This window comes from Mirounga angustirostris, unplaced genomic scaffold (assembly GCF_029215605.1).
Source record: "Mirounga angustirostris isolate CCGP_5_RB_7025 unplaced genomic scaffold, mMirAng1.0.hap1 SCAF_6, whole genome shotgun sequence".
Taxonomy (NCBI): Eukaryota; Metazoa; Chordata; class Mammalia; order Carnivora; family Phocidae; genus Mirounga; species Mirounga angustirostris.
The window spans coordinates 96,728,643-96,755,264 of NW_026991714.1; the positions used below are offsets into that span (position 1 = coordinate 96,728,643).

General features: G+C 36.1%; 1 protein-coding gene across 1 annotated transcript in view; it reads right to left on the reverse strand.

Moving 5' to 3' along the window:
- CTNNA3 (catenin alpha 3) overlaps positions 1-26,622 on the reverse strand; it is a 1,789,288-nt gene that overhangs the window by 847,440 nt on the left and 915,226 nt on the right. The window contains exons 8-9 of the mRNA XM_064594691.1: positions 13,507-13,587; positions 4,022-4,174 (exon numbers count right to left, since the gene is read on the reverse strand). Coding sequence (XP_064450761.1) covers positions 4,022-4,174; positions 13,507-13,587 — 234 coding nt within the window. The remainder of the gene's footprint in view (positions 1-4,021; positions 4,175-13,506; positions 13,588-26,622) is intronic.

Sequence of the window (26,622 nt, forward strand, 5' to 3'; positions counted from 1 at the left end):
TCAAATATTGGGGAGTATAATTCAATGAGCATATTTGTCATTAAATTGCTAATCACGATGTAAAGATGATTTTTAAAATGCCAACCTTTTGACTCCTTCTTCTCATCCCTACTGTGGCTTGGTGGATCCAAAAACATAGAGTAACTTGGATGTGCAAAGTAGGATAAGTTTTGCATAATAATTACTTAGTTCAGCATAACTAAACAAAATTAGCCATAAGGATCTAGGTTCTCCAGTTATTGACACTACCCAGGGTTTTATAACCATCATTTCACCCATGATCATTTTATACCAAACATGATAATATAACAGGAGACCTCAGACATGACCCCACTAGAGGATGGGAAAGTTCAGGCCCAATTTACTGGCCACTCTTCTCCTCATTCCCACTTTCTTTTCTCCAATACCCCAAATCCTTTTGGTTGCCTAATTATTTTTTCTTTGTGTTCAAATCCAGGGGTTTTTTCTTTCTTTTTTTTTTTTTTTAACCACAATTTTAACCACTATCTAAAGTGTTCCTTTAACGACATGGAGTTTTTCTTCAAAGATCTGATAGGAATTCTTTAAAAATGGACTTTTCCAAGTCTTACTGCAACAAGTTCACTGATTTTAGATTTCTCTGACAAACACAGTTGAGGTATCAAAACCCAGACATGTTGAAAATAGCTTTTCCTTGAAGTCATTCAGAATCTAAGATTTTCTGTCCTGCTCTGTCAAATTACCCAGTTTGGGAATAAGATGAGTCTAAGTAGTCTGGGTGGAGGAGGAGTAGGGAAAACAAAGGTGGAGGGTTGGAAACAATCTATACAAAGTAAACTTACAATGTCTTCTGAAACATATATTTAAGCTCTCCTATTTCCCTGGACTCTGTCACAGACACTTTTGGCTCAACGTTTGTAGTAAATTAATGATGATTTTCTCTGTTGCCTTGGTTAGATAGCTCCTTTCACAAAGAATGTTTCCTGGAAGATAAATGCAGTGTTCTTTTTTTTTTTTTTCTTCTTGATATATATACAAACAACCTAGTGGGCAAGCTGTATACTTAAAAACCACTTTCATTTTCTCCAAAGTCTATAGCTGTAAGAAAATTAGGAGTCTTGGGGCGCCTGGGTGGCTCAGTCAGTTCTCTTGATTTTGGCTCAGGTCATGATCTCAGGGTTGTGAGATCGAGCCCTGCATTGGGCTCCGTGCTCAGCTGGGAGTCTGCTTATGCCCCTCCCCCTTTCTCTCTCTCTCTCTCAAATAAATAAAATAAAATCTTTAAAAAAAATAAAAAGAAAATTAGAAGTCTCTCAATTGTAAAAAGTATTTATCATAGAATTTTAGAAACTGACAGTGACCTTAGACATTATCTCGTTAACCTTCACTTTATATAAAGCAAATGAAGTCCTGAGAAGAGAAGTATAGTAGAATAAAGGTGGCCACATACTTTGCTATTCTTTCCACTGAGAGGTGAAGTCTCACACCTCTCTGCCTCCCCATCTGTTTGGTCAGGCTCCAATAATATATAGTGGAAGTGGTATTCTGCCAATTTCTGGGCCCAGGCCTTAAGAGGATATCAGTATCTACTTCCTGTCTCTGACTTGCTTTTGGGATCTCTCATCTCTGAACCAGCAACTATTCTGCAAGAAGCTGAAGCCACATAGAAAGGCCATGTATTGGTCCTCCAGGGAAGAGCCATGGCTAAGCTCCCAGCTGATAGCTCTCATGCACTTTCAGTCATGTGAATGTGACATCTTGTATGCCAAGCCCAGTCAAACCTTTCGAGGGCTCCATACCCAGCCAATATTTGACAGTAATCACATGAGAGAACCTAAGTGAGAGTCGCCCATCTGCCCAGTCAACCTACAAATCAGTGAAAGAATAATAAATGGTTGTTTTAAGCCACTACGTTTGGAGATGGTGTGTTATGTAGCATAAGCTAACTGGAACTGAAAATGACTTAGGCCAGTTTCTAAGTAATACGAAGAATAAGAATAAGAACTGTGATTCCAAAGCTCGCATAATCTCATTATATGCATTAAGGGGACTTTCAACATTAAATGAAACTCATTCTCAGTCCCCCAGGAGCTCAAAATTACAAAATCTTTTATTCTTTCAATATTCATGTGAAATATGGAATTTTCAAGATCCTTTAATTTTTAAAACATTATTAGAGCTCTGTCTTCATAATAATAAACCATCATTTCACAAAAAATTAAGGTATCATTCTCAAGCATTCCTTCAAGGCACAGCTTTAGTAATAAGTGTCATGGAAGGAAGAGCTCCTTAGGTAAACTGATTTGGGGAAATTCTGACTTAAATTAAAGAGGCCTTCTTATCTATGGATTTCTCAGAACTGTAAAATCTCTAAGAGATTTTAGAATTTTTCCCCAAAAACTGTGATCAAGAAGCCCTTCTTTACTGAGCACCTTAGGAGTTTTATGTTTCACAGCAACACTAAACTAAGAAATAGGAATAGGGATGTAACTTTTTTAGCAGAAATCAACTTTTACTTTCAGAATATTTCACCAAAAAGCTGTTTTCATAATTTGGTGTGCCTTCAGCTTAGAGAACATATTTTTAGAAAATATGATTATGATTGTCAGGAGCTACACTTAGTTAGGTGCCTTTAATGATTTGTTCCTTCTGCTTTGCCTCTTACTTTAACATTTTCCTGGGGGGAAGACTGAATACATACTTGAGGAATGAATACAAGAGGGAATAAATAATATGAGAAATATAGTAAATAATTGAATGAATTAGTTAAAAATTGTAAGCCTGGAAATCAGCTTCGGCTCTAATTAGTCTGGTCTGGGTTTGTACCTTTATTTCCACCTAAGGTCAATGGGAATTATAACAGTTACCCTGGTCTCACAGAGTTCTTGGGAAGTTCCAAGTAGATTTCAGAGTTGGAGGTAGGTCAGTTTTAGGGCTGAAATGATCTGTAATTATCTATTTATCAACTCCTTTCACTTTCTAAATGTGAAGACTAGGAACCAGAGAGTTTATAGTGCAAATGCTAGCTACATTGGAAACTTCCTTCCCAGTGGATCTACATTAAAGACATTGGGAAAGTCCTCTATTTTAATAGATGTTATATAAAATGCTGTGATTCTAATTCAGGTGGTGTCTATTTCTGACTCACACGATTTTATAAGTAATTTGAGCCCCCAAACATATTCACCACAAAGTTCATGGCCAGTATATGAAGGTGTGGCAGTCAGAACATTTAATAATCAGTATGGCATGGTGCTGCCAATGAGAGCAGACACTAGCCATAAACAACAGTGCAGTCATACTGATGAGTCCTAGCAGTAGATCGGCTCTGGTATATGAATCCAATCAAGCACAGTTTCCCCTTTCCACTACCGGTTCCTGGCCGTGTGAGTACTGTCACCTTACTGGTGTTAGAAATCCTTCCATTCAGACTCTCTTATACTGTGGCCGCCTTACTGAGCCTCATAATACAATAGGTTCTATTATCTGTTTCCTAGAAATTGTCTAGCATTTTATGGCTCTTTCAGCAATATGCCACCTTGCCCCCAAATTATGGGGCATTTCCATGCTTCCAGCTTCCAAGATGAAGAAATTATAGTTGTATCATCTCCTCTTGCCTCTACTGGGACATGGACCAATCTACTATCCCCACTTATTTATTCCGGATATTTCTACCCCTGTATATCTGGCATTCTTTTTCTATAGTCACGTTACATGGTTGAATATAATTGAAAAGACTGACAGAGTAATACAGCCATGAAAAGATGGTAGAGAAATAATAAAATGGCATGAGGTAAGTATTTAATACTTTCATGTTAGAACAGGAAGAAAACCTTTGTAAAGATAAAACAAAGTATCTGCACTTAACAAGTTTGTGTGTGTGTGTGTGTACCTTTTAAAAAATATACATAAAAAATACTGAACTTGGCTTCATTTGTAATAAGTTTTCAAAAGTTTTTATCTGAGTACAATTCAACTGTAAAAGGGGAATGAGAGCTTCATTCTCCTGGATTTAGAGTAGTTACAGTTCTAGCATGCTTACCTCTATAAGCCTGCTGGTGTGTTCACGAAATATTGAAGCATATTCTTTTATTTCCTTTTCTCGGCCATTCTTGGCAGCTTCAATGAGAACCAAAAGTGGGACTGTTGTATCCAAAAAGGAGTCTGACACATGATCTATAATAGCCTTACGGAGCTGAGGAGAAATAAAAAAATTCACTTTTTTTTTCAGAGAATTGTTCATGTTATTTCCTATTTTTACAATCTCAGTAGTTACAAAATTGATCTTACACATTTTTACACAATCTCTGAACTAATATTTAAGACTGTGTATGAATGTCACTTACAAAGTTAAAACAAACAAAATATCCAAGGAAAAATAATCATTGAGCAATAGCTCTCTTGCTCTCAAAATGCACTATTTTTTTCTTAAATTATATCTAGCCCAGAGGTCAGATTATAAATGATAATACTCCATTTTCCCTCAAAGAAATTGTACTATTGTAATGTTTATGCATGTGTACAAACAACATTGTACATCATGTATTTTCATAATTACAAAATTATGAAATGTTTTCTACTTTGTTGGAGGAAGTGATGATAAATTTTGATTAGCTAAATTGTAGTCTTCATGGTAATTAAACCAAGTTAGATCACCGATTATGCCAGTTGATAACAGATTAATAGAGCAAGGAGAATAATAAATGAGTTTGATGTCCAATTTTCTTCATCTGCATTAATTATTCTTGCCCTTACACCTTAAATTATTAAACAAGTATAACATTCTGCTACAATTAGTTCTTTTAAATTAGATTATGTGTAAGCTCATAAATGACAATCAGGCAATTACTTTATTCAGCAGATATTTTCTGAAATTTGACACTGCATTGGAAAATTAACGCATTGTATTTATGTAATATTGAGTCCTAAAGGATCACAGTATCTTAAAAAGTTTCATCCAACAGTGTCAATGACTATGAGTGGCTCTCTAATTTTTAGTCAACCTCCTTATTTAATTTAATAACCTCTGCACAATAAAACAAAGAGATGAGTAGCTATCAGACAAGAAATGTATAATTTGCCTTCTGTGAAAATTATGTTTTAGAGCATTTTTTAAAACCAATAGACAATTACCCTAGTTTTGGATTACATGAGAATGCTACTGTAGCTGCATTAAAAAAAAAAAAAAAAAACCACCATCTTCCTATAATATTTATAGGATAATAAATCCATAATAATTATAGATTTCTGGGATAAAAAAAATACCTCCGCCTAAGATGTTACATCTTAGGCAAAAGAACTGTGAGATTTTCTGGCTTCTAACAATTTCACAAAGGCTATGGGAAATCCCCAAGGAAAGAATCTGCTTAGCATGCAGAAAGGCAGATCACTAATAGCAACTAATTAATATTGTCTGAGCACTTACTAAGACAGAGTGCAGAGTGCTAAGGAGTTACAAGGCAAGGGAAGACCTTGAGTGAATGAACAATGTATTTGATGTCCATAAAGAGTGAACCAGAGAAGTCAGGCAACGAATCACAAGTTAGGACTTGAGCTGGGAACTACAAGTTATGCTAGTTCCAAATACGTAAAAGTAGAAGGAATCTCAGAGGGGGAACAGTTTTCAATTATCATCCCTCCCTTTTGTTCTTTTTTCTTTCATTTATAACTAGGATATATAGAAGGAGGGCTAAGAGGAGATCTGCACTAAAGATATGCAATTAATAGCCAACATACATATGGGAGGTAATTCAAACCAAGGAGGCAGATAGGATCATGCACAGTGAGGAGATGTCCAAGAATAAAATCTTAGGAAATATTACCATATATGGGAATCACGCAGATGGAAGAGTAGGATCTAAAAAGAGACTGAGATGATGGTCAAAAACAAAGAGAGCAAATGACCAACAACTAAAAGAGAAACTTTCAAATAAATCTACGTCAATGCTCTCTCCAAATGAACTTATGTACCAGATGCAATTATAGTACCCATATTATGGACTTGTTGAATCTTCTTTTCTGTGTATTTGATTCCATTCAATTCAACAATTATTTCTAAACATCATTTCCTTACCTTTCTACCAAGAGCAAGCTATTATAAAATATAGCAAGATGGAAATGCATGGTCCCTACAATCTAACAGAGAAGTGAAAGTCATTAAATGTTACAATAAGGGAAAAATCAGGAAACTGACAGCAAAGAAATTTCAAAAATATAATGAGTTTCGGAGTCTAATTTTAAAGGTAAATTAAATAAAATGAACTAAGACTTGTCTAATGGATTTGACCACTAAGAGGCATTGATTAACTTAGTGAGAGAAGTCTGAGTGGAAAAGTAGAAGCCGGAGTCCTATTGCAATAGTTTGAAGAATGAATGGGAGATGAGTGGGGGTGGAGACAGTGAGAATAAACTCCTATTTCTAGTAATTTGTTTATTACATGAAGATGCAAGACTTGGTATTAACCACATTGAGACACAGGTTTGAAAAGTGATTGTTTCTCATATAAAAGACTTTGATGTATGTTCCCATCTACAACTATACCCAGAAAGTTAGACCCTTCTCTTGTGCTTTTAAAAAAATACATTTTGCTTTGTCACATAGAAAAATCTAGAGAGATAGTAAGTATTGTCCCACACTGTTCCAATGTTTGTAAATATTTGAATAGTTACAGCAATCTCACAGCAGTGGATACATTTGCTTTGGTCTGTGCATTTCCCCTCTGTGGTACTACCATTTGTCTTCCCTTTATTTTAATGGTATTTACTCCCCTGTTCTTTTTTTTCTTTCCAAGGTTTTCAGCTATGTTTTCACTGCTATTCATTCAATCCTTCATTCCATACAGAAGTGCTAAAACATGTTGCAAAGGTGAGGCTTGAGGTACAGCTAATTTACTATTATTAATTAATAAATAAATAAATAAATAAATAAATAAATAAATGCTTTGGCTAAATTAATTTTTTTAATTAAACCATGTTAGAAACACATTTTTTTAACTTTATACTAAGACACGTTGCTAAGTACAAAACACAGTAAATGAGAAAAGGTGTACGATGGACATGTGATATTATGTTCAGTAAGACAAGACATAAGGACTGAAAAATGAGTTTACAAATAAGTTTTATGCCAATGCTTTCAAAATTCTGTTGGAAAATGGGCCAGAATTACCTGACATACTATAATTCAAATATAATGAGCAAAATGAATCTTCTTTCCTATAGCTGTATATTCATTCAGTTTAACAAATGCACTTTGAGCTTTCTCTCTAAGGGCAAGGCACCATTCTAAGCAACCTGGGAATGTCAGGATAACAAAGACAGGGTAATATTAGGGAGTGAGAGGTGCAAAAAGAGTTTGATGAGTATCTTAAAAGAAGCATAAATAAATAAGAAACAATTAACTTGGATTGTTACGGTTAAAAAGCCTTCTGTAAAGATGAGACATATGTATTCCACTTTAAAAGCTGAATTACCTGTTAAGAGTAGGGGTTGGGAAATGGAAAGCATAGCATTGTAGAATAAAGACTATCATAAGCTATAAACAAATAAATAAATAAATAAAGGGATCCTCAAGACATCACATGAATTTAGTGTGACTAGAACACAGTGATAGAGTAAGGATTGAAACAGGATTTCTTAGGTACAGTAGAGGTAATGGAAAGCATTTCAGGTAAAATGAACAAAATAAGACAAAAAGATTAAAAGATGATGTCTCAACCACTGGACCAGTCTCTGATTTCAGCTGTTGCTGTAAGGGAACAGTTCCTTATCCTTTCAAGACATCCCACCTCGAATGCATTCCATGCTTCTCTTTGTTATTCTTTCTTAGGGCCTGCTCCAAGTCTCTGTGAGAGTCTCAGCCCAAGCACAGACAGCCCGGAAGTTCTGAAGAGGGAACACCACTGGGAACAACTATCAATCAGTGGAGATGGGAGCTGCCAGACAAAATTCCTGGTCTCTATCCACTGGTTAGACAATTCTGGGAGACATTCCGTCCCTTCTCAGAGATCCTTAAGTTCCTGCTGCCTACAGTAGGAACCCCAAATAGCATATTTTTTCCTCCTTCCCTGCCTGTTCTCTTCCACAATTCCAAAAAGCATGTTCTCTTACACATGCTTTTTGGAATTGTCTCTTAAATAAACTACCTGCGCTAAGGCTCTGGTCTTAGGAACTGCTTTCAGGGGAATCTAATATAAAATAGACACATTTGTCTGGTGATAATGTTGTTTGATCATGTACCAAGTAACAGACTCTGATATTTTATATAAACTACCCATTGATGATCATACTTTACCACTTCTGCTTTGCACACTACTGAATTTGATTCTGTCATCCCCTGTACTGACGTTGAAAGAGGAATTATTATGAGAGAGGACTAGAAATGCATATAGGGACAAGATATGGAATGCTTCAAATGCTATGCTAAGTAGTTTTCTTTATATGTTCTGGCACATTCTGACATATGGGATTTTTTTTCATTTAAATTGTACACTCACCTATACCTGTGTATAATATGTAAGAAGCCTCTATCTTATTAATTTTCATATTATTTTCCCACCCAATGGAACAACTCCTTCCTTTCACTTGAGTGATATACAAAAAACTTTAAAGAAGAATCCAACATGCCAGTGTAAAAACAGGACAACTTTAGAAGCTGCAGCACTAAAATCTGAAGTTAGTGGGAGGCCAATAGGAGTTAGACGTATGTATTTTCAATAAGTATCTGTTTGTGGCCAGGCATAAAAGATGTCAGGCACAAAATCAAACTGAGGGGTTTTCCATCTTTTCTCACTATGGTTTAATAACAGGCTTTGAGACATCAATTTTTCTATTTCCCACTGATGTAAGTGGTTTGGGATCTCAAATAAAATAATATATTTCTCTACAATTGAAACCCAAAAGTGAAAGCTGTATGTGAAAACTATAAGATAGCACTGCCTCCACCACCACTATATAAGAGAATAGAAAGAATGAAATTGTGAGGGAAGAGGAATGGAAAGAAAAGAAAGTGTCTCAGAAAAGAACTGTCCTCAGGGAACTAGAAAAAAATTATACATGTGTATATTAATGCCATTGTAATTTTAAGTCAAATAGCAAAATGTGACTGTCACAACTCAATTGACTATTAGCAACTAAATCACCTAATAATTAATTCAACGTATACCTACCGTGTCAACTTAATGATACTTGTATCTTATGGATTGTTAATATTTTTTTAAAGATTTTATTTATTTATTTTTGTGTGTGAGAGAGAGAGAGAGCACGAGCAGGGGAGGGAGGGGCAGAGGGAGAAGCAGACTCTCCACTGAGCAGGGATCCTGATGTGGGACTCCATCCAAGGACCCTGGGATCATGACCTGAGCCAAAGGAAGATGCTTAACCTACTGAGTCACCCAGGTGCCCTGGATTGCTAATATTATTTCATTATGAGGATGATGAAGGGGAGGTATAAGGACATACATATTTTTTTCTAAGTGTGGCACTGATACTACCAAAATGGAGAAGAGATGCATATAGCAATTCAACAACTCAGCAACTAAAAAGTCAGCCAAATTTTTGTTTTATTTGTGTTTTATCAGAACCCTATTTAATTTGACATACCTCAAGTCCTTACTTGGGCATTTATAAAATAGGCAATTTTTTTCCTCAATATACACAAATAAAAATTTTAACCTGCCTTTAGTGAAATCAAATGTGTGTTTCACTCTGCATAATACAGTAGAAATGAAATATATTCAATTGTTTTAATTTTTTAAACAAAGAAATGAGGTTTAAAAATCTTCCTCCCTTACTAAGAATTGTAATAGGTGTGCAGTTCTCAAATAAGTGATGGGGAAGGAAACTAAAGGAAGAAAATATTTTAATTAAAAAAAACTTGTAAAATAAATAGTAAGGAAGAAAAAAAATTAGGATGGTAAAATCAGTTTATTAGGCACTGGAAGTTCTGAGGGTGAAAAGGCCATTATCCCTGACCCCTCACATGGTGGTTACAATTTGGGCTGGGTTGGGTGGACTTGGGTTCAAACCTTGGCTCTACCAGTTAGCTAAGTGATGTTCAGTAAATTGACTCACCTGAGAAACTGAGATAGTAATACTATGGCATTATTTCTTGTTTCAGAAATAAAAATCAATAACGTAAAGACTAATGTAAGGAGTTTGTAGAGAGCTTTTCAAAGCACTACTAAGTGAAAGACGTTGTTATAACTATCATTTTAAGGATATGACATCCAGTGGGAAGAAAAAAATCCATTAAAAAAGAAAAACACATGCAGAATATGATCACTACTATAAAAGAACTATGCATGCGTGAGTGCTCCAGAAAGAAAGAAAATAATAATTCCAGCTACTGATAATGGTAAAGGTTTCATGGGAAAAGTAGCATTTACATTAGTCTTGAAGTTCCTCAGGTTGATTAGGGGCTAGGTGGAGGAAGAAGAGGAGTGGGGAAAGCACCAAGTTAAACAAGCCATATATACAAAGACACATGTGTTTTGGGGGTGGGAGGTAATGGAAAATTTGGTGAATAGTAAGTAGACTCTTTAGTCAGAGAACAGGTTAATGTGTGGTTTGGTGAGGAGGAGGAACTGAGAGAGTCAAAGAGAAGGAACATTACAAATAATGTCAATTAAAGTCATGGCCAAATCACAGACAACCTGGAACACCATGCCAAGGACTTTTGTCTTTGTTCTCTCTGATAACAGGCAAGAAAGTCACAAAGCAATAAGGTTCATAGAAATAAACACTAAGTCACTTTCTGGGTCATTTCATTTTATTGTCCCAAAATGTGTAATTTGCTTCCCCTCCCCCCCATAGATCTGTCTAAACAATGTATCTCATAGAAATATCTCATGGAAATTCAATGATTCTCTGAACCAAAGCCAAAATGTTTCTGTGTTGCTGATGGACAAGCCATGGGTAAACAAGGAGATTAGATAAATGGGCAAGAAGATGTGTTCTGATTATTGTTTACTAAAAATAAACATGCAAACAAAAACAGATCTACAACAATATATGAACATTAAATATTCCAAAGAAAAATATTTTAAGGGTAGGGACTTTCTTCTTCCTGTGTGCAAGAGTATATATAAGATGCTTAAAACAAACTGCTTGATAAACATCGCAAGAATAGGAAAAGGTGGAGATGACTCATGTTGCTGTTAAACTAGTTTTTATTATTGCAAAAGTATAAACATCAGGATGGAAAATGAAGTCCTAGGGAGGGCAAATAAGGATACTGAAAACAAACCATAGCAACTACCTCAATGACATTGAAGACCACAGATATCTCCAGAGACAAATTTCTAACAATACCACATCATCCTGTACACACATATCACTTCTTGAGGTTCTGTTGGTCCTCTTAACCTGGGACAGGATTCATGACCATTCTTATCTATGGAATGGGGAAGAAATAGCATTCCGGTCACTTTGGAGCTTAAGCATTAAGAAGGTCTGGCAGCTTCCATCTCTCCTTTCTTGGAGCCCTGAACTATCATGCAAGAAATCCAGGCTACCCTGTGGGAGAGAGAAGTTGCATGAAGGGGTCCTAGGAGATTAGACACCATATGGAGAGTGGGAAGAAGAAGCACTGAGGCCTCAAACACCCAGCCCTGAACCCAGACACAGTCACCATTTGCCTGCCACTACATGGGAGACCATAAGTCAAGGGTACAAATATGGCCCTGCTGACCCCCAGCCAACCCATGGAATCATGAAACATAATAAAATGGTTGCTGTTGTTTGTAGTCCTTTGTTAAACAACAATACTTAATCAAAACAATGAATATGTTGACCCATAGAAACCATAGAGAATTTTCATACTTCTGGAACACAGCAGTTTTTTTACAAGCTGGTAATATCCCTTTACTATAAAGAAAAGTATTAGTAATCCCCCATGTTCTTTCTATATCTCACTGATGTTAGTGAGGGGAAAACACATGTAGAATTGCAAAATAAAATACAAGATGCCTGGTCAAATTTAAATCTCATATAAAAACACTATTTTTTAATATAATTATGTCCCATGCAATATTTGGGACATAATTAAACATGTTTGTTATTAATCTGAAATTCAAATTCAACTGGGTATCTTGTGCTTTTATTTGCTAAATCTAGTAATCTGACACATAAAGGATTGATTTATCTTGACTTTTTTTTAATTAATGGTTCCTAAAGCTTTGGGGGTATAAATGTAGATTAACATTTTGTTGAAGGCAATAGAGAGGGATGAGACAGAAATGAAAGACACATTGTTGATAGCTCACAGAACAGCTTTTCCAAGTCCCAAGAGGAGCCGATGGAGTAGAAATCCTCAAGAAGATTGAGAATAGAAGTCCTGCAATGAAGAGGGAGGATGGCGCTTTGGGTAAAAGTTCCTGAGTTTAGTGTAGGTTATGACCTGGTGTAGGTTCGATGCCCCTTCCTCCTTAGGCAGGCCACCTCACCACAGGCGTGCTTTCTCATCTGCATTATAAGACAAGTTGAGCTAACTTCTTTTCAACTCTTACATTCCATGATTCTAAGTGCTGACAGTAGAAATAGAATTCACATTAAGGCCATAAAGTTGAGAAATTGGAATTTCCCCGACCGTCAGAATTGTTTTTTTTTAACAGCTAATATTAACTGGCTGAGGAATCCCTATTTATTCAATTTCCAAATCTACTTCTGAATTAAAAGATTACTCAGGCCATTTTACTAAATCTTCCCATTAAACTACAATAATATATTGCATTAAAAGCTTATGGTTGAAAAGCTTTTGCTTCTCTTTTATGAGTTAATGGTGACCAAGTTGAAGTTGTACATGAAAAACAACTCTGGTTACTATATAGTGGAAAATAATGGAAAGCAAAGGTCTTTGAAAATAGCTAAGTCTTCATATTTCTGGGGGGAATAATCTAACTTGTGGCATAATACTGGACTTCTAAATTATCTAATGAAATCCTTCCTAACCCTATGTTACCGATGACCTAAGGCTACAAAGTAGCCTTAGCTTAAGCAGCAACTAATTTTTGAAGCATTCTGAAAATAACTGAAAGAGCAAATTGGTACATTTCTGATTACTAGCTGTTTGCTATAAGCATATGGATGATAAACTAGTTTCTAATGTAACAGATTAAATTCACCAAGAAGAATTAAATTCTTCTTCTTCCCGCTCTCCATGTGGCGTCACTAGGGAGCAGGCACTGATAGGCATTTCATTTAATCCTCACAGTCCAATTATGTATTATGAATTCCATTTTAAGGTTTAGAGAGGCTCAAAAAGATTAAATTTGTCCCCGAGATCACACAGCTGATGAGGGCAGGGCCAGCATTTGAATGTAATTCAGCCTGATATTAAGTCACATGCTCTTTCTTCTACTTTATGTTTGCCACAAAAATGGTTGAGGTATGTAAATATGGAAGGTACATATTTACTCTTGTTTTGTTTTCTAAATTAATTGAAGAAGGACAAAAACAAGAAGGAAATATTCTAGCAGTGGAAAAAAGTTCATTTTGTACGGTGTTTCTGTCTCTATGCCTCTCTTCCCTCACCTGTCTGCGAAGGTCTCTTGTCTTCTTACACATGTTGTCTATAGCAATATTCAGGGTATTACTCCTTTCCTTTTTTCCAGCCTGCAAAAGAGAAAAAAAAAAAATGGCATAAGCAATGGTATCAGATTACTCTTTATCACTTAGCAATTTGCTTTCTAAATTTCCTGAAAATAACAGCTTGAAAATTCAAGAATAGGTTTCAAAACTGCTATGATATTGCATATGATTCATGAGCACTTCACTTAAGACTAAGTAGAATGGTGATTAAAGCTCACATTATTTTCTTCATTAAGCTTCTGTAACATTTCTTATATGGGGCTGGGTTGCATTCAGTGTGGCAGTCGGCAGAGCATTCTCTCCAAGAAACTCTGATCTTCATTCTTAACAAGTCGACTCTTTAACCTCAAAGCACGCAATTACTTTAAAAGCATTAGACGCCCAATTTGTCAACTTCCGTGGGAGTTTCTGAAGTCATTTTCATGGTGTATTGTGTAAGTTATGCAGAGCCATATTGGAGTTTTGCTAAACACCAAATAAAATATGCAGTGCAAATTCATACAATTTGCAAAAGTTGACCACAATTTTAGCTTACAATATTCCAAGAACAAATTGTTTCAAGCAGGAACTGGATGCTGTTTTTGGCTCTTTAAGATAATTTGTGCAACACCTTTGCATTTCTTTAAGCAGAACAGTTTTCTGTTATATCCTTAACCTAAATCTTTAGGCTATTAAGCAGAGAGTCACCTTGGTTGGTATTTTCTACACATTACTTTTGTGGGAGAAAACTGAATTGAATCTAATCATACTTTTTTCAGTGCTATCTTGTATAAAAAAGATTGAAAAAAATCATTATGCGATTCACCTCTAAGAAAATTGCTACCATTTAAATTAATAAACTGAATAGGGCTCTTGAGAGGAGACCTTGAAAATCAGGAAGGTAAGTTTAAGCAGCTGATAACTGAGGGAGTTTACAGCACAGACTCCATGAAGAAGGAAATTGAGGTAAAGTATAGACCATTAGGCAGTGTGTCATATACTATGCCTGATGACTACATTCACACATAAATCCATACCTTCAAGTGAAGAGACTTCTTTACAAGAAGTTCAAGACCATCTATATACTCTATCCCAACCTTTGTTTAGTTCCATCTTCTGTCACATCATCTCAAGTACTATCCTTCCCAGTAACAATATTTCCACACATGTCTATCTCTTCCCCCAAGTTCTTATATATAATGTACTCTTGACTTCAGCAAGTGTCTGCAAAATAAGCTGCTGCTAAAATCCTACCTCTTCCTCAATGGTTTCCACAAAGAGTTCCCCCCACCAACTCTCCTCAAGAGTAAACTCTCATCTTTCCTTGTTCCAAATAGCATTTTGAAAATTTCCCAATATTTGTTTCTATGCAAGTTCATCACTCCTACAATACTGTTAGAATCTTGATATTGACAAGTATAGCTTTTTTTTTTTCTATTCCTGAAAGTAACTTGAAGAGGACTTATTGAATGGTGTTGACTAGTTCAAAAGTGAACAACTTAACTCAGAACAAACAGTTTTATTAGGAGCCTACCAAATGCCAGGAAGGTGTCATACTAGATTCTTTAGGAGATTTTAGCATTTACCCATCAAGGCACAGCTAAAATCCTCTATTAGCTGAGGTCACTGGTACCCACCTAAACCTCAGTTATACCTAGATTTTCTCATCAGTGGTGTTACTAATATTTAAGATGGAAAAAAAAATCACCATCATTTGAGACCACCTTATACACTGCAGGATGTTTGGCATCCATGGGCCTCTGTCTACTAAATTCCAATAATATTGGTTGCATGCATTTCTGGATGCCTCCTAGGGGGAAACAACAGAGGACTACTAAGTCTTTTGCCACTTTTTCTTTTTGAGGATGAGTGTGCAATGTGTACATGATGGAGACTGTATCTAGTGAAAGAACTGGAGATAAGAGGAAGGAAGAAATAGAGACAAATAAAATTCTAGATGTCAGAGCAATAAAAGCAACGGTGGCAATCAACCAGATGAAAGTTGTGGTTACCTAACAGCCCCTACCCAGCATTACCCATGCCAGCAGTAGAAAATTATGAAAAGTTAATGCAGAGCCATGGAAGGCAATGGCATAAGCAGATACACAATGGGCTATAAGACAGTTTCTAATTTTACCTAAAGAACCTAGCCCGTATTCTCCAGTTTCATGCAGCGTAGCTCTTGGATGTCTCTTTCAACTTCATGAAAGCAGAGATAGTAAAAGGGGTCAGGAGTGGGACAGAATGAAGAGATACCTCCCCCTCCCCACCCCTCACATAGGACATCAGAAATAATACAGGAGATTCCTGTTGTGTTGACAATAAAAACTCATTAGTTTCTGTGATGAGATTCATCAGAATAACTAGAAGATGTCAACCTTCTCAGAACAAACAGCAGTGGCATACAAAACTTTAATAAAGGATGACAGGAGGTGACAACCTGATGGGATTAAATAAGGACTATAAAGATGATTTCTTAATTTCTACCCAGAGCTTAATCTTAATTTAAGATGTTTCATTGGGTCAAAGACATTTTGTTCTCTAGGTAATAATAAATAGTCCCTATTACTACAGGAAGTATAAAGTTTTCCCTTCTTCCTTCCCTGTATCCCCTCACCCCCACCTTTCTTCTTTTCACCTCCAGCTTTTTACTGGGTCCTTGCTCTATTTACCCAGATTTATTTCACTCAGTCAAACCATTTTATGCCTCTTTATTCCTTTTGCATGGCATAAAAATAAATAAAGGAGAAATAGCCCCATCCTGCTTAAAAGCCCTCATTCCTTCTGTTTTCAAAGCCTTAACAAATCATCAAGCAATGAGCTAGGACTGAAGGTGAATTGTATATGTTGAAGTAAGGGATAGAAAGGGCAGGATATTAAAACATAACCACAGATAACAGTCAGAGCCTGCCTACATTCTAGGTGCTCAGAAGAGAGGATGCTTCTTAAAGGAACCTTGACAGGAGCCACCATTAAGTCAGCAGAGCCCTGCTAATGGAAAAGGTACCACTTACTGTGGAATACCAGGCGGGAAAAATGCTGTGAAAACACAGCACAGAACAGCACTGTATAGGGAAAGCAATCACATTCCTCATCAGTAAATAAACTGTCAGGAAAGACTTTATTGAAAAGAACAATTATAAATGCTATTCCAATGTGATCCAGGCTTATAATCTTAACTACGAGTCTTTCCATCAATTCTGTCTCACCATTGCTCCCATGTCACACCACAGTTAATTGAACTCTCTCTTGTGGTTCCCTTAAAGCTGCCCACACATTTGGAAAAAGTCTATCTATAAATAAATTTTCTTGAATTATCCTAATTTGAGTGTTCCATCTTTTTTCTGTTGGGACCCTGCTAGGGAAAACTGTCCACACTGTGTTGTCCAACATAATAGCCACGAGTCACATGTGGCTCTTTAAATTTAAATATAAATTAATTAAAATTAAATAACATTAAAAATTCAATTCCTCAATTCCTTAAAGTGAGCAATAGCTGCATGTGACTAGTGGTTACTATATTGTATAGCACAGACACAGAATATTTCCCTCATTGCAGAAAGACATATCAGATAGTACTGTTCTAAAACACATCTTAGTTTATTCAAATATATGATGAGTTCCTACTTCTACACAAGTCACATTTTATTTGAGAATAAAATAGTGAGCAAGAAACAAACAAAAAAAGCCCAACCCTCAAGGTGTTTACTCTAGTAAAGAAATTTAAGGTCTAGGGGTGCCTGGGTGGCTCAGTCCATTATGTGTCTGCCTTTGGCTCAGATCATGATCTCAGGGTCCTGGGATCAAACCCCTCCTCCATCTCCCTGCTCAGCAGGGAGTCTGCTTCTCCTTCCCTCTCCCTTTCCCTCTGCCTTTCTCCACCCCCCACCCCCGCTCGTGATTTCTACCCTCCCAAATAAATAAATAAAATCTTTAAAAAAAAAAAAAGCAACTGAAGGTCCAATTATGTTCCTTCTTTGTTCTAAATCCATTCAGTGTATTCCCTTTGTTGATGGAATTAATAACAAATTCTTGATCATGGCATTCAAAGGCCCACATGATCTACTCCCATAATTACCCGTCAATTATTAATGAGATACCTTAATGAGCCCTTTATTTTCTATGCAATACAATCTATTCAATACATCTTTATTATCTACTAAATACCAGGCACCATACTAAGGACTGATGATACATTAGACCTAATGCTTGCCTTTGAGATGCACACATCACATTTTAGAAACAGACATAAACACAGTATTTAACAGAGGTATCCAGGGTAACCCATGGATCAGTGGGAGCCAGCGCTCCCATTAAGGATGAGGGAAAGATTCTTGAGAAGGTAACAGTTGAATTGAAAGACATGTAGGAGTCAGCCAAGCAAAGATAAAAGAGAAGGCCACTCTAAAGGGACAAAGATAGATTGCGCAAAGGCAAAAGTCTTTAAAGAGTATTTGGTAATTAGTATAAAAAGTGTGAGGGGAAGCCAGATCCTGGAGGTTGTTGCCACATTAAGAAATGAGGCTGATCCTATAGACCACTGGGTATCACAGAAGTTAAGCCAGTGAGTGACACAGAATGACCACTATTCAAATACGTCAATATAGCTGGAGTCTGCAAAATGTATTTAAAGATATTTAAAACAGAAACAGGCAGAGGAGTTAGACAGTTGCAGCAAGAGTGTACAGAAAGACAAAAGGTGTTAAAATCAATACACTGGCAGTCAGGAAGAAGAAAATCAACAGATTTAAGGACTCTGACTGAGTACACCGGAGAGGATGATGACTGGCAGATGCTCAGGGTAGATAAAGAAAAAAGGACTACATAGGCTGGTGTGCATCCAACAGGTATGACTGGTTAGATAATGGTGTTGAACTGGTCATTTTAAAGGGAAAACCAGGTCAATACAAGGATGATGATATCAATTTTGGAATTGCTGAAGGGCTTGTGAAGAACTCACTCATTAGTATTTGCCCTATGGTTAACTGCTTACCTGAAGGCATCTCTCTCAGTACACTGTATGATCCTTGAGGGAGAGAAACTTCTTACACACAATTTGTCCCTCATGGCATCTATTACAGTGCTTTGCACATAGTAGAAGCTCAAAAGTTATTTGTTGAATAAATAGAGAAAAGAAAGACTGGATAAAGGTAATATTTGGCAAATTCCATAACATCTCTGGGCCTTATTTTTCACACCCATAAAATGAAGATTTGCCCCGAATTGTTCCTTTATTCCTAACTTTAAAATTCTGTGGAAGGGCCATGTTCTCTAAAAAGAATTATAGAATAATATATTACTTTTATTGTACAAGTTTTTGCATAAACAACTGTTAAAAATGTGCTGGGAACATATGCATAATATAAATCTGTAATGGTACAAATAAAAGGAGACATTTGAACTAGGAAGGTCATGACATTGACCTCAAAAAAACTATGAAGCTTCAAATACTAAGGGATAAGGTTTAAAGCAAATGAAAATTTATCTAATTCATAATCAAATGAAAATGTTATCAGTGCAGAGAGGAGCTCTGTATGGAATTTAAACAGCAAGAAAAATGTTTTTGTTGTTTTGTTATTTATTTTTTATTTTTTAAATGTGTGTCATCATATTCAACCTTTTAAAATGACACATTTCCCTTTAAAAGGGAAATCTTCATTTCATGGTAAAGATGAAACACGATGCCCTTCTCCTCTGCAGAAATAGCTTTAAAAATATTTTATGCTTAACACTTAGCAGAAGCACAGATTCTAGTCCACATTTTTCAGGCATGAAAAACATACAAACAGACAAGCATAAAAAAATGAAATCTATTCTAGAATGCCGCTGTACTGAATGGAATGTCAGGAAAACATCCTGACAGGGTAAACTAAAAAATATTTCTGAAACAAAGTCTGTGCTATAAAAATAAAACTAAAACAAATAAAAATTAACTTTGAGACTTGAAATGAGGTTTTTTAAAGTAACTTTATCAAAGAAGTAGGTTAAAGATTCCAAGTGTCTTGAACTTCTGTATTGTTGAGGAAGTAAGATGTCGCCCCAGGAAAATGCCTGCTGGGGTGAGACTGAGAGTGAGAGGGAATCCAAATTGTCAAATATCTACCACAGCAAAGTACTTTACATTTTTTTTAAAGATTTTATTTATTTATTTGACAGAGAGAGACACAGCGAGAGAGTGGGAAAGGGAGAAGCCGGCTTTCCGTTGAGCAGGAGCCGGATGCGGGGCTCAATCCCAGGACCCTGGGATCACGACCCAAGCTGAAGGTAGGCGCCTAACGACTGAACCACCCAGGTGCCCCAAAGTACTTTACATTTATTGTCTCAAATGCCATTCGCAATAACTGTTCACACATTTGCATATGAAGACACTGAGGTTCAGTAAATTTAAATATCTTACCCCAGGAGGAAATGCAGTAATTGGTAGGATCAAATTGAGCTGAGTCTAATCTGAGGCTTTATCCACCATACTGTAACGACCTGAATGAGCTGTAAGTTAAACCCAAATTAATATTTTATGTAAATTATATAAATTTATTCTTGAAAATAATGAGAATAACATAAAAGCTTGTGGAGATGGTTAAAACTGTGTTTGAATCTGTGCTCTATCATTTGACAGCTATGTGTCCTTAGCCAAATTACTTAACCTTTCCAATTCTTAGTTTCCTTACCTATAAAAAAGGAGATAATAGAGCAATTATATTATAGGGTTATTATAAAGAATTAAAGATGAAAGATATGCAAGTTCTGGCAAATAAGAAGGGCTCAAGAAATGTTAGCAGTTATTATTATACCTATCAATAGTGTCCCCATTGTTACTAACACTTGCATTTCCCAAACTACACCAGCTGCCTGATGTCCCTATGTTTTTTTTCCAAACACTAAACCATTATTCTGGAATATTCTGATCTCTTCTTGTTCAGAATTCTTATTTCATAATGCGAAACTCAATCAAGCACCTCATCTTCTATATCCTCTTTTCTGACTTTCCTCAATAAAAAATAAAACATAAAAAATAAAAACCCCTCTCATTTGAGTTTCCACAGTTTTCCCTACATGTTTCAATTATAATCCTTGCAAAATGTTTTGTCACCTTTTATTTATACTCTGCCTCATCTTTTAAATTGTCAAGTCTTCTCTTTGTAATCTTAGTGTCTACCAGTGTTCAGCACTCAGCTAATGGCTGCAGATAAAATAAATAAATGGAAAAGTGGCTACTACACTTTATTGATAGTAAGTAATGTTCAGTTTTATTAATAAAATTAGTATTTATATTTTAACAAAAGTAATTAATGTTCAACCTATTAGCTGTTAGGTATTCTATTCAATCGGTGTTTTTATTCACAGATTATTGTTGTTACTCTCTATAAGAAGGTACAACATAAACTTGGTATGAGGATGAAATCTAATCTGTGGATCAGAAACCAGAAGATCTGAAATAAACTCCTTGGGTGACCCTAACTAAACTGAATCACCTCTCTTGGCCTTAGTTCTGCATCTGTAAATGGAGGCCATTGCACTAAATGATCTCCAGAGTCTCCCGCCCCCAGCTCTAAGAGCATGTTGTGCTAGAGTTCTCTGTGGATGTACACTCTAGTACGTGTCTAGTCAAGTACTGAGGACACGACACTTCCTCCGGTCGCATGTGTCCTCAAACCAGAGATGCTTATGCCAGACTGCAGGATTTCAACAGACACACACCAAACATGAAAGAAATATTTGTGGGTTTGCACTACAATAAAATTCAAATTGTTTTACTAGGAATGCTACTAACCAATCTTAAATCTCAGGGATGGATATAAACCATGCGCTTCTCTTTTAAAGATCTTGCCATGGAAAATCAGTCATACGTATGTCCAAGTGCAGATGCAAAGATCCATCCCCATGACCAATATGTAACTTTGCAGGAGACTGAAGAGTCAGGAGAAACCTCAGACTTTATTTCCCACTGGCTCTGGCTCTATCCACCTCAAGCGATTTACTTTGGGATAACATGCCTCTATCCCTGCCTCCAATTTCCCCTCTCTTCCTGCTAGAGTTTCTTGTCCTCCATTCAAGCCCAGCAAACACCGGAACCGACCCTGTTCTTAAATAGGGAGAAACTGAAAAGATGGAGTTTATTAATTTCAGTGATTCAGCATTAAACTAAACTTGCTGTGACCCCTATTCTAATGGGCTACAGATCTTGCCAGCTCCTAGGTCAGTGACTGTTCCTATAAATCATGCTATGATTATTGTTAAATGAAGGGAATATATTCAAAATTGAAGGTTTTACTTAGGTTCAGGGCAGGATCCAAAATACTGTGTACATTAGTGGTTTCTAAATACTCATCTCAGGACTCATGAGGTAAAAATGCAATACAGATAATTGAGTTATTTAACCGTAAGAGCTATCTTTTAATCTGAGGGTATTTCCATTTTTTTATGTTAAAGTTTTTGTTATTTCTTTTATAAAATGATGGCTTTATTTAATGGTACAATTTTTTTTATTTTTGTAACATCTTTGACAGAACAAAGTAATAGAAAACCTGTCAGTTTCACAGGTTTTTTCTGTGTGTGTGTGTGAGTGTGTACATTCTTTGTTGTTTCTGTTTGCATAAATCATAGCTTTGGGGATTAATGGTTTAAAACAAAGAAAGAAGAAGTCTGCCTAATTACCATCAAAACTGACTAAATCAGTCAGTTATGGTATTGGCATATAAACAGATTAAATAATATATGCGCTTGGGCTGCTTGGGTAACTCAGTGGGTTTAGTGTCTGCCTTCCGCTCAGGTCCCTGATCTCAGTGTTCTGGGATATGCTCCCTGCTCAGCAGGGAGCCTGCTTCTCCCTCTCCCTCTGCCCCTCTCCCCCCCCCCACTCATTTTCTCTCTCTCTCTCTCTCTCTCTCAAATAAAAAGAAAATCTTTATAAAAAATAAATAATATCTGTGCTTTTGAAACTGGACTTATTTTCTCAGCTTGTTCAGAACATTTTATATCAATAGCATTGCATTTAAAATAACATTTGTGTTAAATTGCCATTAAAAGTAGTGTAGTAGTAGAATCAGATAGTCTTCAAATCTTAGTTCCAAGACTAACAAAGTGACCACATGCCAGTTATGAAAGGTAAGCTTCAGCTTCCTCATCTATAGGATGAAGATGGCAATGTCCGCTTTAGGGGTCGTGTGAATTAAATAAAATAAATGTACAGAAAGCATGCAAGGCAGTCACTGCCTTATAACTGACATTTAATACATTTTCTTTATTATTAGCAATAAAAATACTTGTATGTAAGATTGCTGGGGGTCTAGAGCAGAAATTATTTTATTCAGTGCTAAATTTCCAGCAGTGCTTGGCCATAATAGAGGCTCAGTATTTTTTTATTTGAATAATTGTTTAAAAAATGATTGAACTGATAAGTGAATGAACGAACATATGAAACATGATATTGATCTATTTAAGGAGGATTTACTCTGGTTATCAGAAAAATTCTACAGATCATGTTACATAGTACTGAGTCCTTGAAAATAGTATAGTTTTCAGAACAGTCAATGTAGACAAACTATAGATAGGCCCAAGTTCACAAGTCCTCTAATTTCAATTAATGGTTAAGTTGTGCATCATGTCTTTACTGACATTTCATTTTCCAAAATCCTTTTACTGAGTCATTGTCAGAGGTTGTTAACATATTTCAGAAAGAGATCTAGCTCATTCTAGAAATCTTTTTAATTTTGTGATGCTTGACCCAGCAGCCAGCTTCAGGAACCTGCCTACCAATAAAGAAAATAGCCATGAATACTAATATAAGAATATCTGTGAGAAAGCAGAATGTGGTATTTTATGTTGTCAATTAGACCTTGACTTCTTATGGCAAAGATCTTTTTTTATCATATTAGAAGCCACTACCAGAGTCTAATAAGTAATGACATGGCATTATTACACATAGTCCAGACAAATTATTTTCCATCTTTTAAAAGGAACCACTATTCTCTAGCAATTTTTCTGTCTCTACAATGCTTTGGGAGGTAGAGTATTAGAACAACACTGATCTCATTAAAATTTTTCTTGTCATTTCTCCACTTTCTTAAGTATAATTCTTATTCTTTTTTTATTTCCTGAGTCAGGTTTTCACAGTTTAATTATACTCCCTATGTCAAATTTCAGCCAACAGTGAGCTTTATAAGGTTTATTACAGAATATCTAACAAAGTTTTTCTATGGCCCATACATATAAAATATAGACCAGATAGATTTCCACTGTTCTGATTATGGTTTTCACTTTCACCATTAACTGCCTTGCAGACATGTTTCTTTTCAACACTATAAAATAAAAATACAACAGATTTATTCTTAATGTTTAAAATAAACACTTTCTATCATTGCTATCTTCAATTAGCACTTTCAAGATTCATAATTCAAAGAGTCTCAGATTCTGTGGCATGGAGAAAAGTTAAATACAGATAGGTTACACTTTAACAACAGGGGATGGATGCTAAGAGAAATAAATCCGTCAGAGAAAGACAAATACCATGTTATTTCACTCATATGTGAAATCTAAGAAACAAAACAGATGAACATAGGGGAAAGAAAGGAAAAGAGAGGGAGGCAAACCATAAAATAGACTCTTAATTATCGAGAACAAACTGAGGGTGGCTGGAGGGGAGTTTGGTGGGGGGCTGGGGTAATTGGGTGATGGGCATTAAGGAGGGCACTTGTTGTGATGAGCACTGGTTGTTATATGTAAGTGATGAATCACTAAATTCTACTCCTGAAACTAATATTACACTATATGTTAACTAACCATAATTTAAATAAAAACTTAAAACATTAAAAAAAAAGAGATAGGTTGCACCTTAAAGAAACTTGGCATATGAAAAAAAATTTCCTTCAAAATACATTAGCAGGTAAAAATTTTCTTTAAAATTAAAATTTATTTGCAAATAGAGCAAGTCTTCTTAGCCTATTGAAAATATTTTTGTTGGGGTGCCTGGGTGGCTCAGATGGTTAAGCATCTGCCTTCAGCTCAGATCATGATCCCAGGGTTCTGGGATGGAGTCCCACATCAGGCTCCTGGCTCAGCAGGGAGCCTGCTTCTCCCTCTGCCTCTCTCCCTGCTCATGCTCTCTCTCTCTGTGTCTCAAGTGAATAAATAAAATCTTCAAAAAAAAAAAAAGAAAATATTTTTGTTATAAAACTTGATTTGTGCCTACATCTTTAACAGAAAAAAATATCGTAAACAGGATCTAACTTACAAGCAGTCAAAATAAATATTGATCTATATGGTGTAACTTGAGAAGAACCAATGATTCCTACTTGAAAATATTATCTTCCTCCCCATACTCCCACTTCCAGACCCTACCCAATATATGAAAATTTCCATTTCTCTTTTTATTTAAAATATTTAGCTTTAATTAAAGCACCAAGATGCACATAAGGGAATTTCACACTCATGTGCCAGACCAAGATAATGATTTTCAAAAGAAATAATTAAAAGCCAAGTTATATGACTCTGAAACCTCAAATCTATAACGAAGATACAAAGGCCGAAATGTGTGGAGACTGCGTAAGATTTTATGGAAAGAATTTATATGAACAAAGCTAATCCAGGATCCCCATCCTCCTCCCTATATCCTTGATAAGAGGATGATAAAAGAGACTTCAATGGGACCATTTAGAAAGTATGTTATGAGCCCCTGGCAGCTGAGATTCAATGGGCAAGTGTAAACTCTATCTGGAGAAATCTACCTATAGAGAGGTGGCTGGCTAGTTGCTGGTGAATAAATAGAAGAGGTGACTGAATTCCAATGTCTGAACATTTGTCATGCTCCAGATATGAGCCTCATGCAAAAGATAACTGGTCTGGGTCATCTTGGATTTTGCCCAAGATCATTGCCTAGATTAGTAAATAAAGAGGAGTTATAAAAACTGCTAGATTTTGAGGATAAGCTGTCAGCTGTGGGAGAAGCTACCACTCTTATATCAAGGGAATTTCAGGTAAAATCTGGACCTCCAAGGAACTCATGAAATCGCCTGTGCCTCGTTTTTCCATTTGCCCCTCCAGATCCACTCACCACCCCATTTCATACAAATGCTCCCTTGTTCCCTGATCTTAAGTGGTTTGGACATTTAGAGTATAAGACGATGGGAGGAGGGTAAGGTCAAGGTATTTGTTTTCCCATTGCTACTGTGAGGGGTTGCTATTAAGTTGACTAAGTTCCTCTTTTGAAGACCACAGCTCTTGTCAGGCAGCCTTCTTCATAAAGCAGACACCCTCTCAGGGTTCAGGACCACTCCCTCACTTGTTCCTTCAGGCCTGGATATGGGTGGGCTCCCTGCAGTTTCTATGCTCCATCCCTTGTTGATTCCCCAAACCTTGTCCACACCTATGTAAATAAGCCTTTTAATACATATTCCTCAATTTACCAACTTGGTATACCATGTTTTCTCTTGCTGGGACCCTAACTCACACAGCAAGTCTAGGGGAAAAGTCAGCTTTCAATACCCAGAGAGCCAGCAATAACTTTCCTATTCCCCTTTCCTCTCCTCTTTCCCCTTGCTTCATGCCAGAAAAGGGAGAAAAAAAGAAAAAGCCAATAACTTCTCTTTCCCAGTTACTTATTTCCTACCTGCAATTGGCCCAAACTGTGGGAAATTTGGGCCCAATTTAAATCAAGATACACGAGTTTTGACAACTACATTTTAACTACTAATTAGAAGAAAAGAAGTGACACAAAAGACCTAAGATAACCAGAACAAATTTGAGATTTCTTGATTTTTCACCCAGGGTTAAGGGAAGAATTTACCCCACTGTACAAAATTAAAGGGATAGTAGGACTACACCAAATTTAAAAGCTTTTACACAGCAAAGGAAACCATCAACAAAATGAAAAGGCAACCTACTGAATGGGAGAAAATATTTGCAAGTGATATATCCAATAAGGAGTTGATACCCAAAATATATGAAGAACTTATACAACTCAAACACAAATATCACAAATAATCAAAATTAAAAATGAGCAGAGGACCTGGATACCTTTTTTTCCAAAGAAGACACATAAATGTCAAACAGACATATAAAAAGATGCTCAACATCACTAATCAT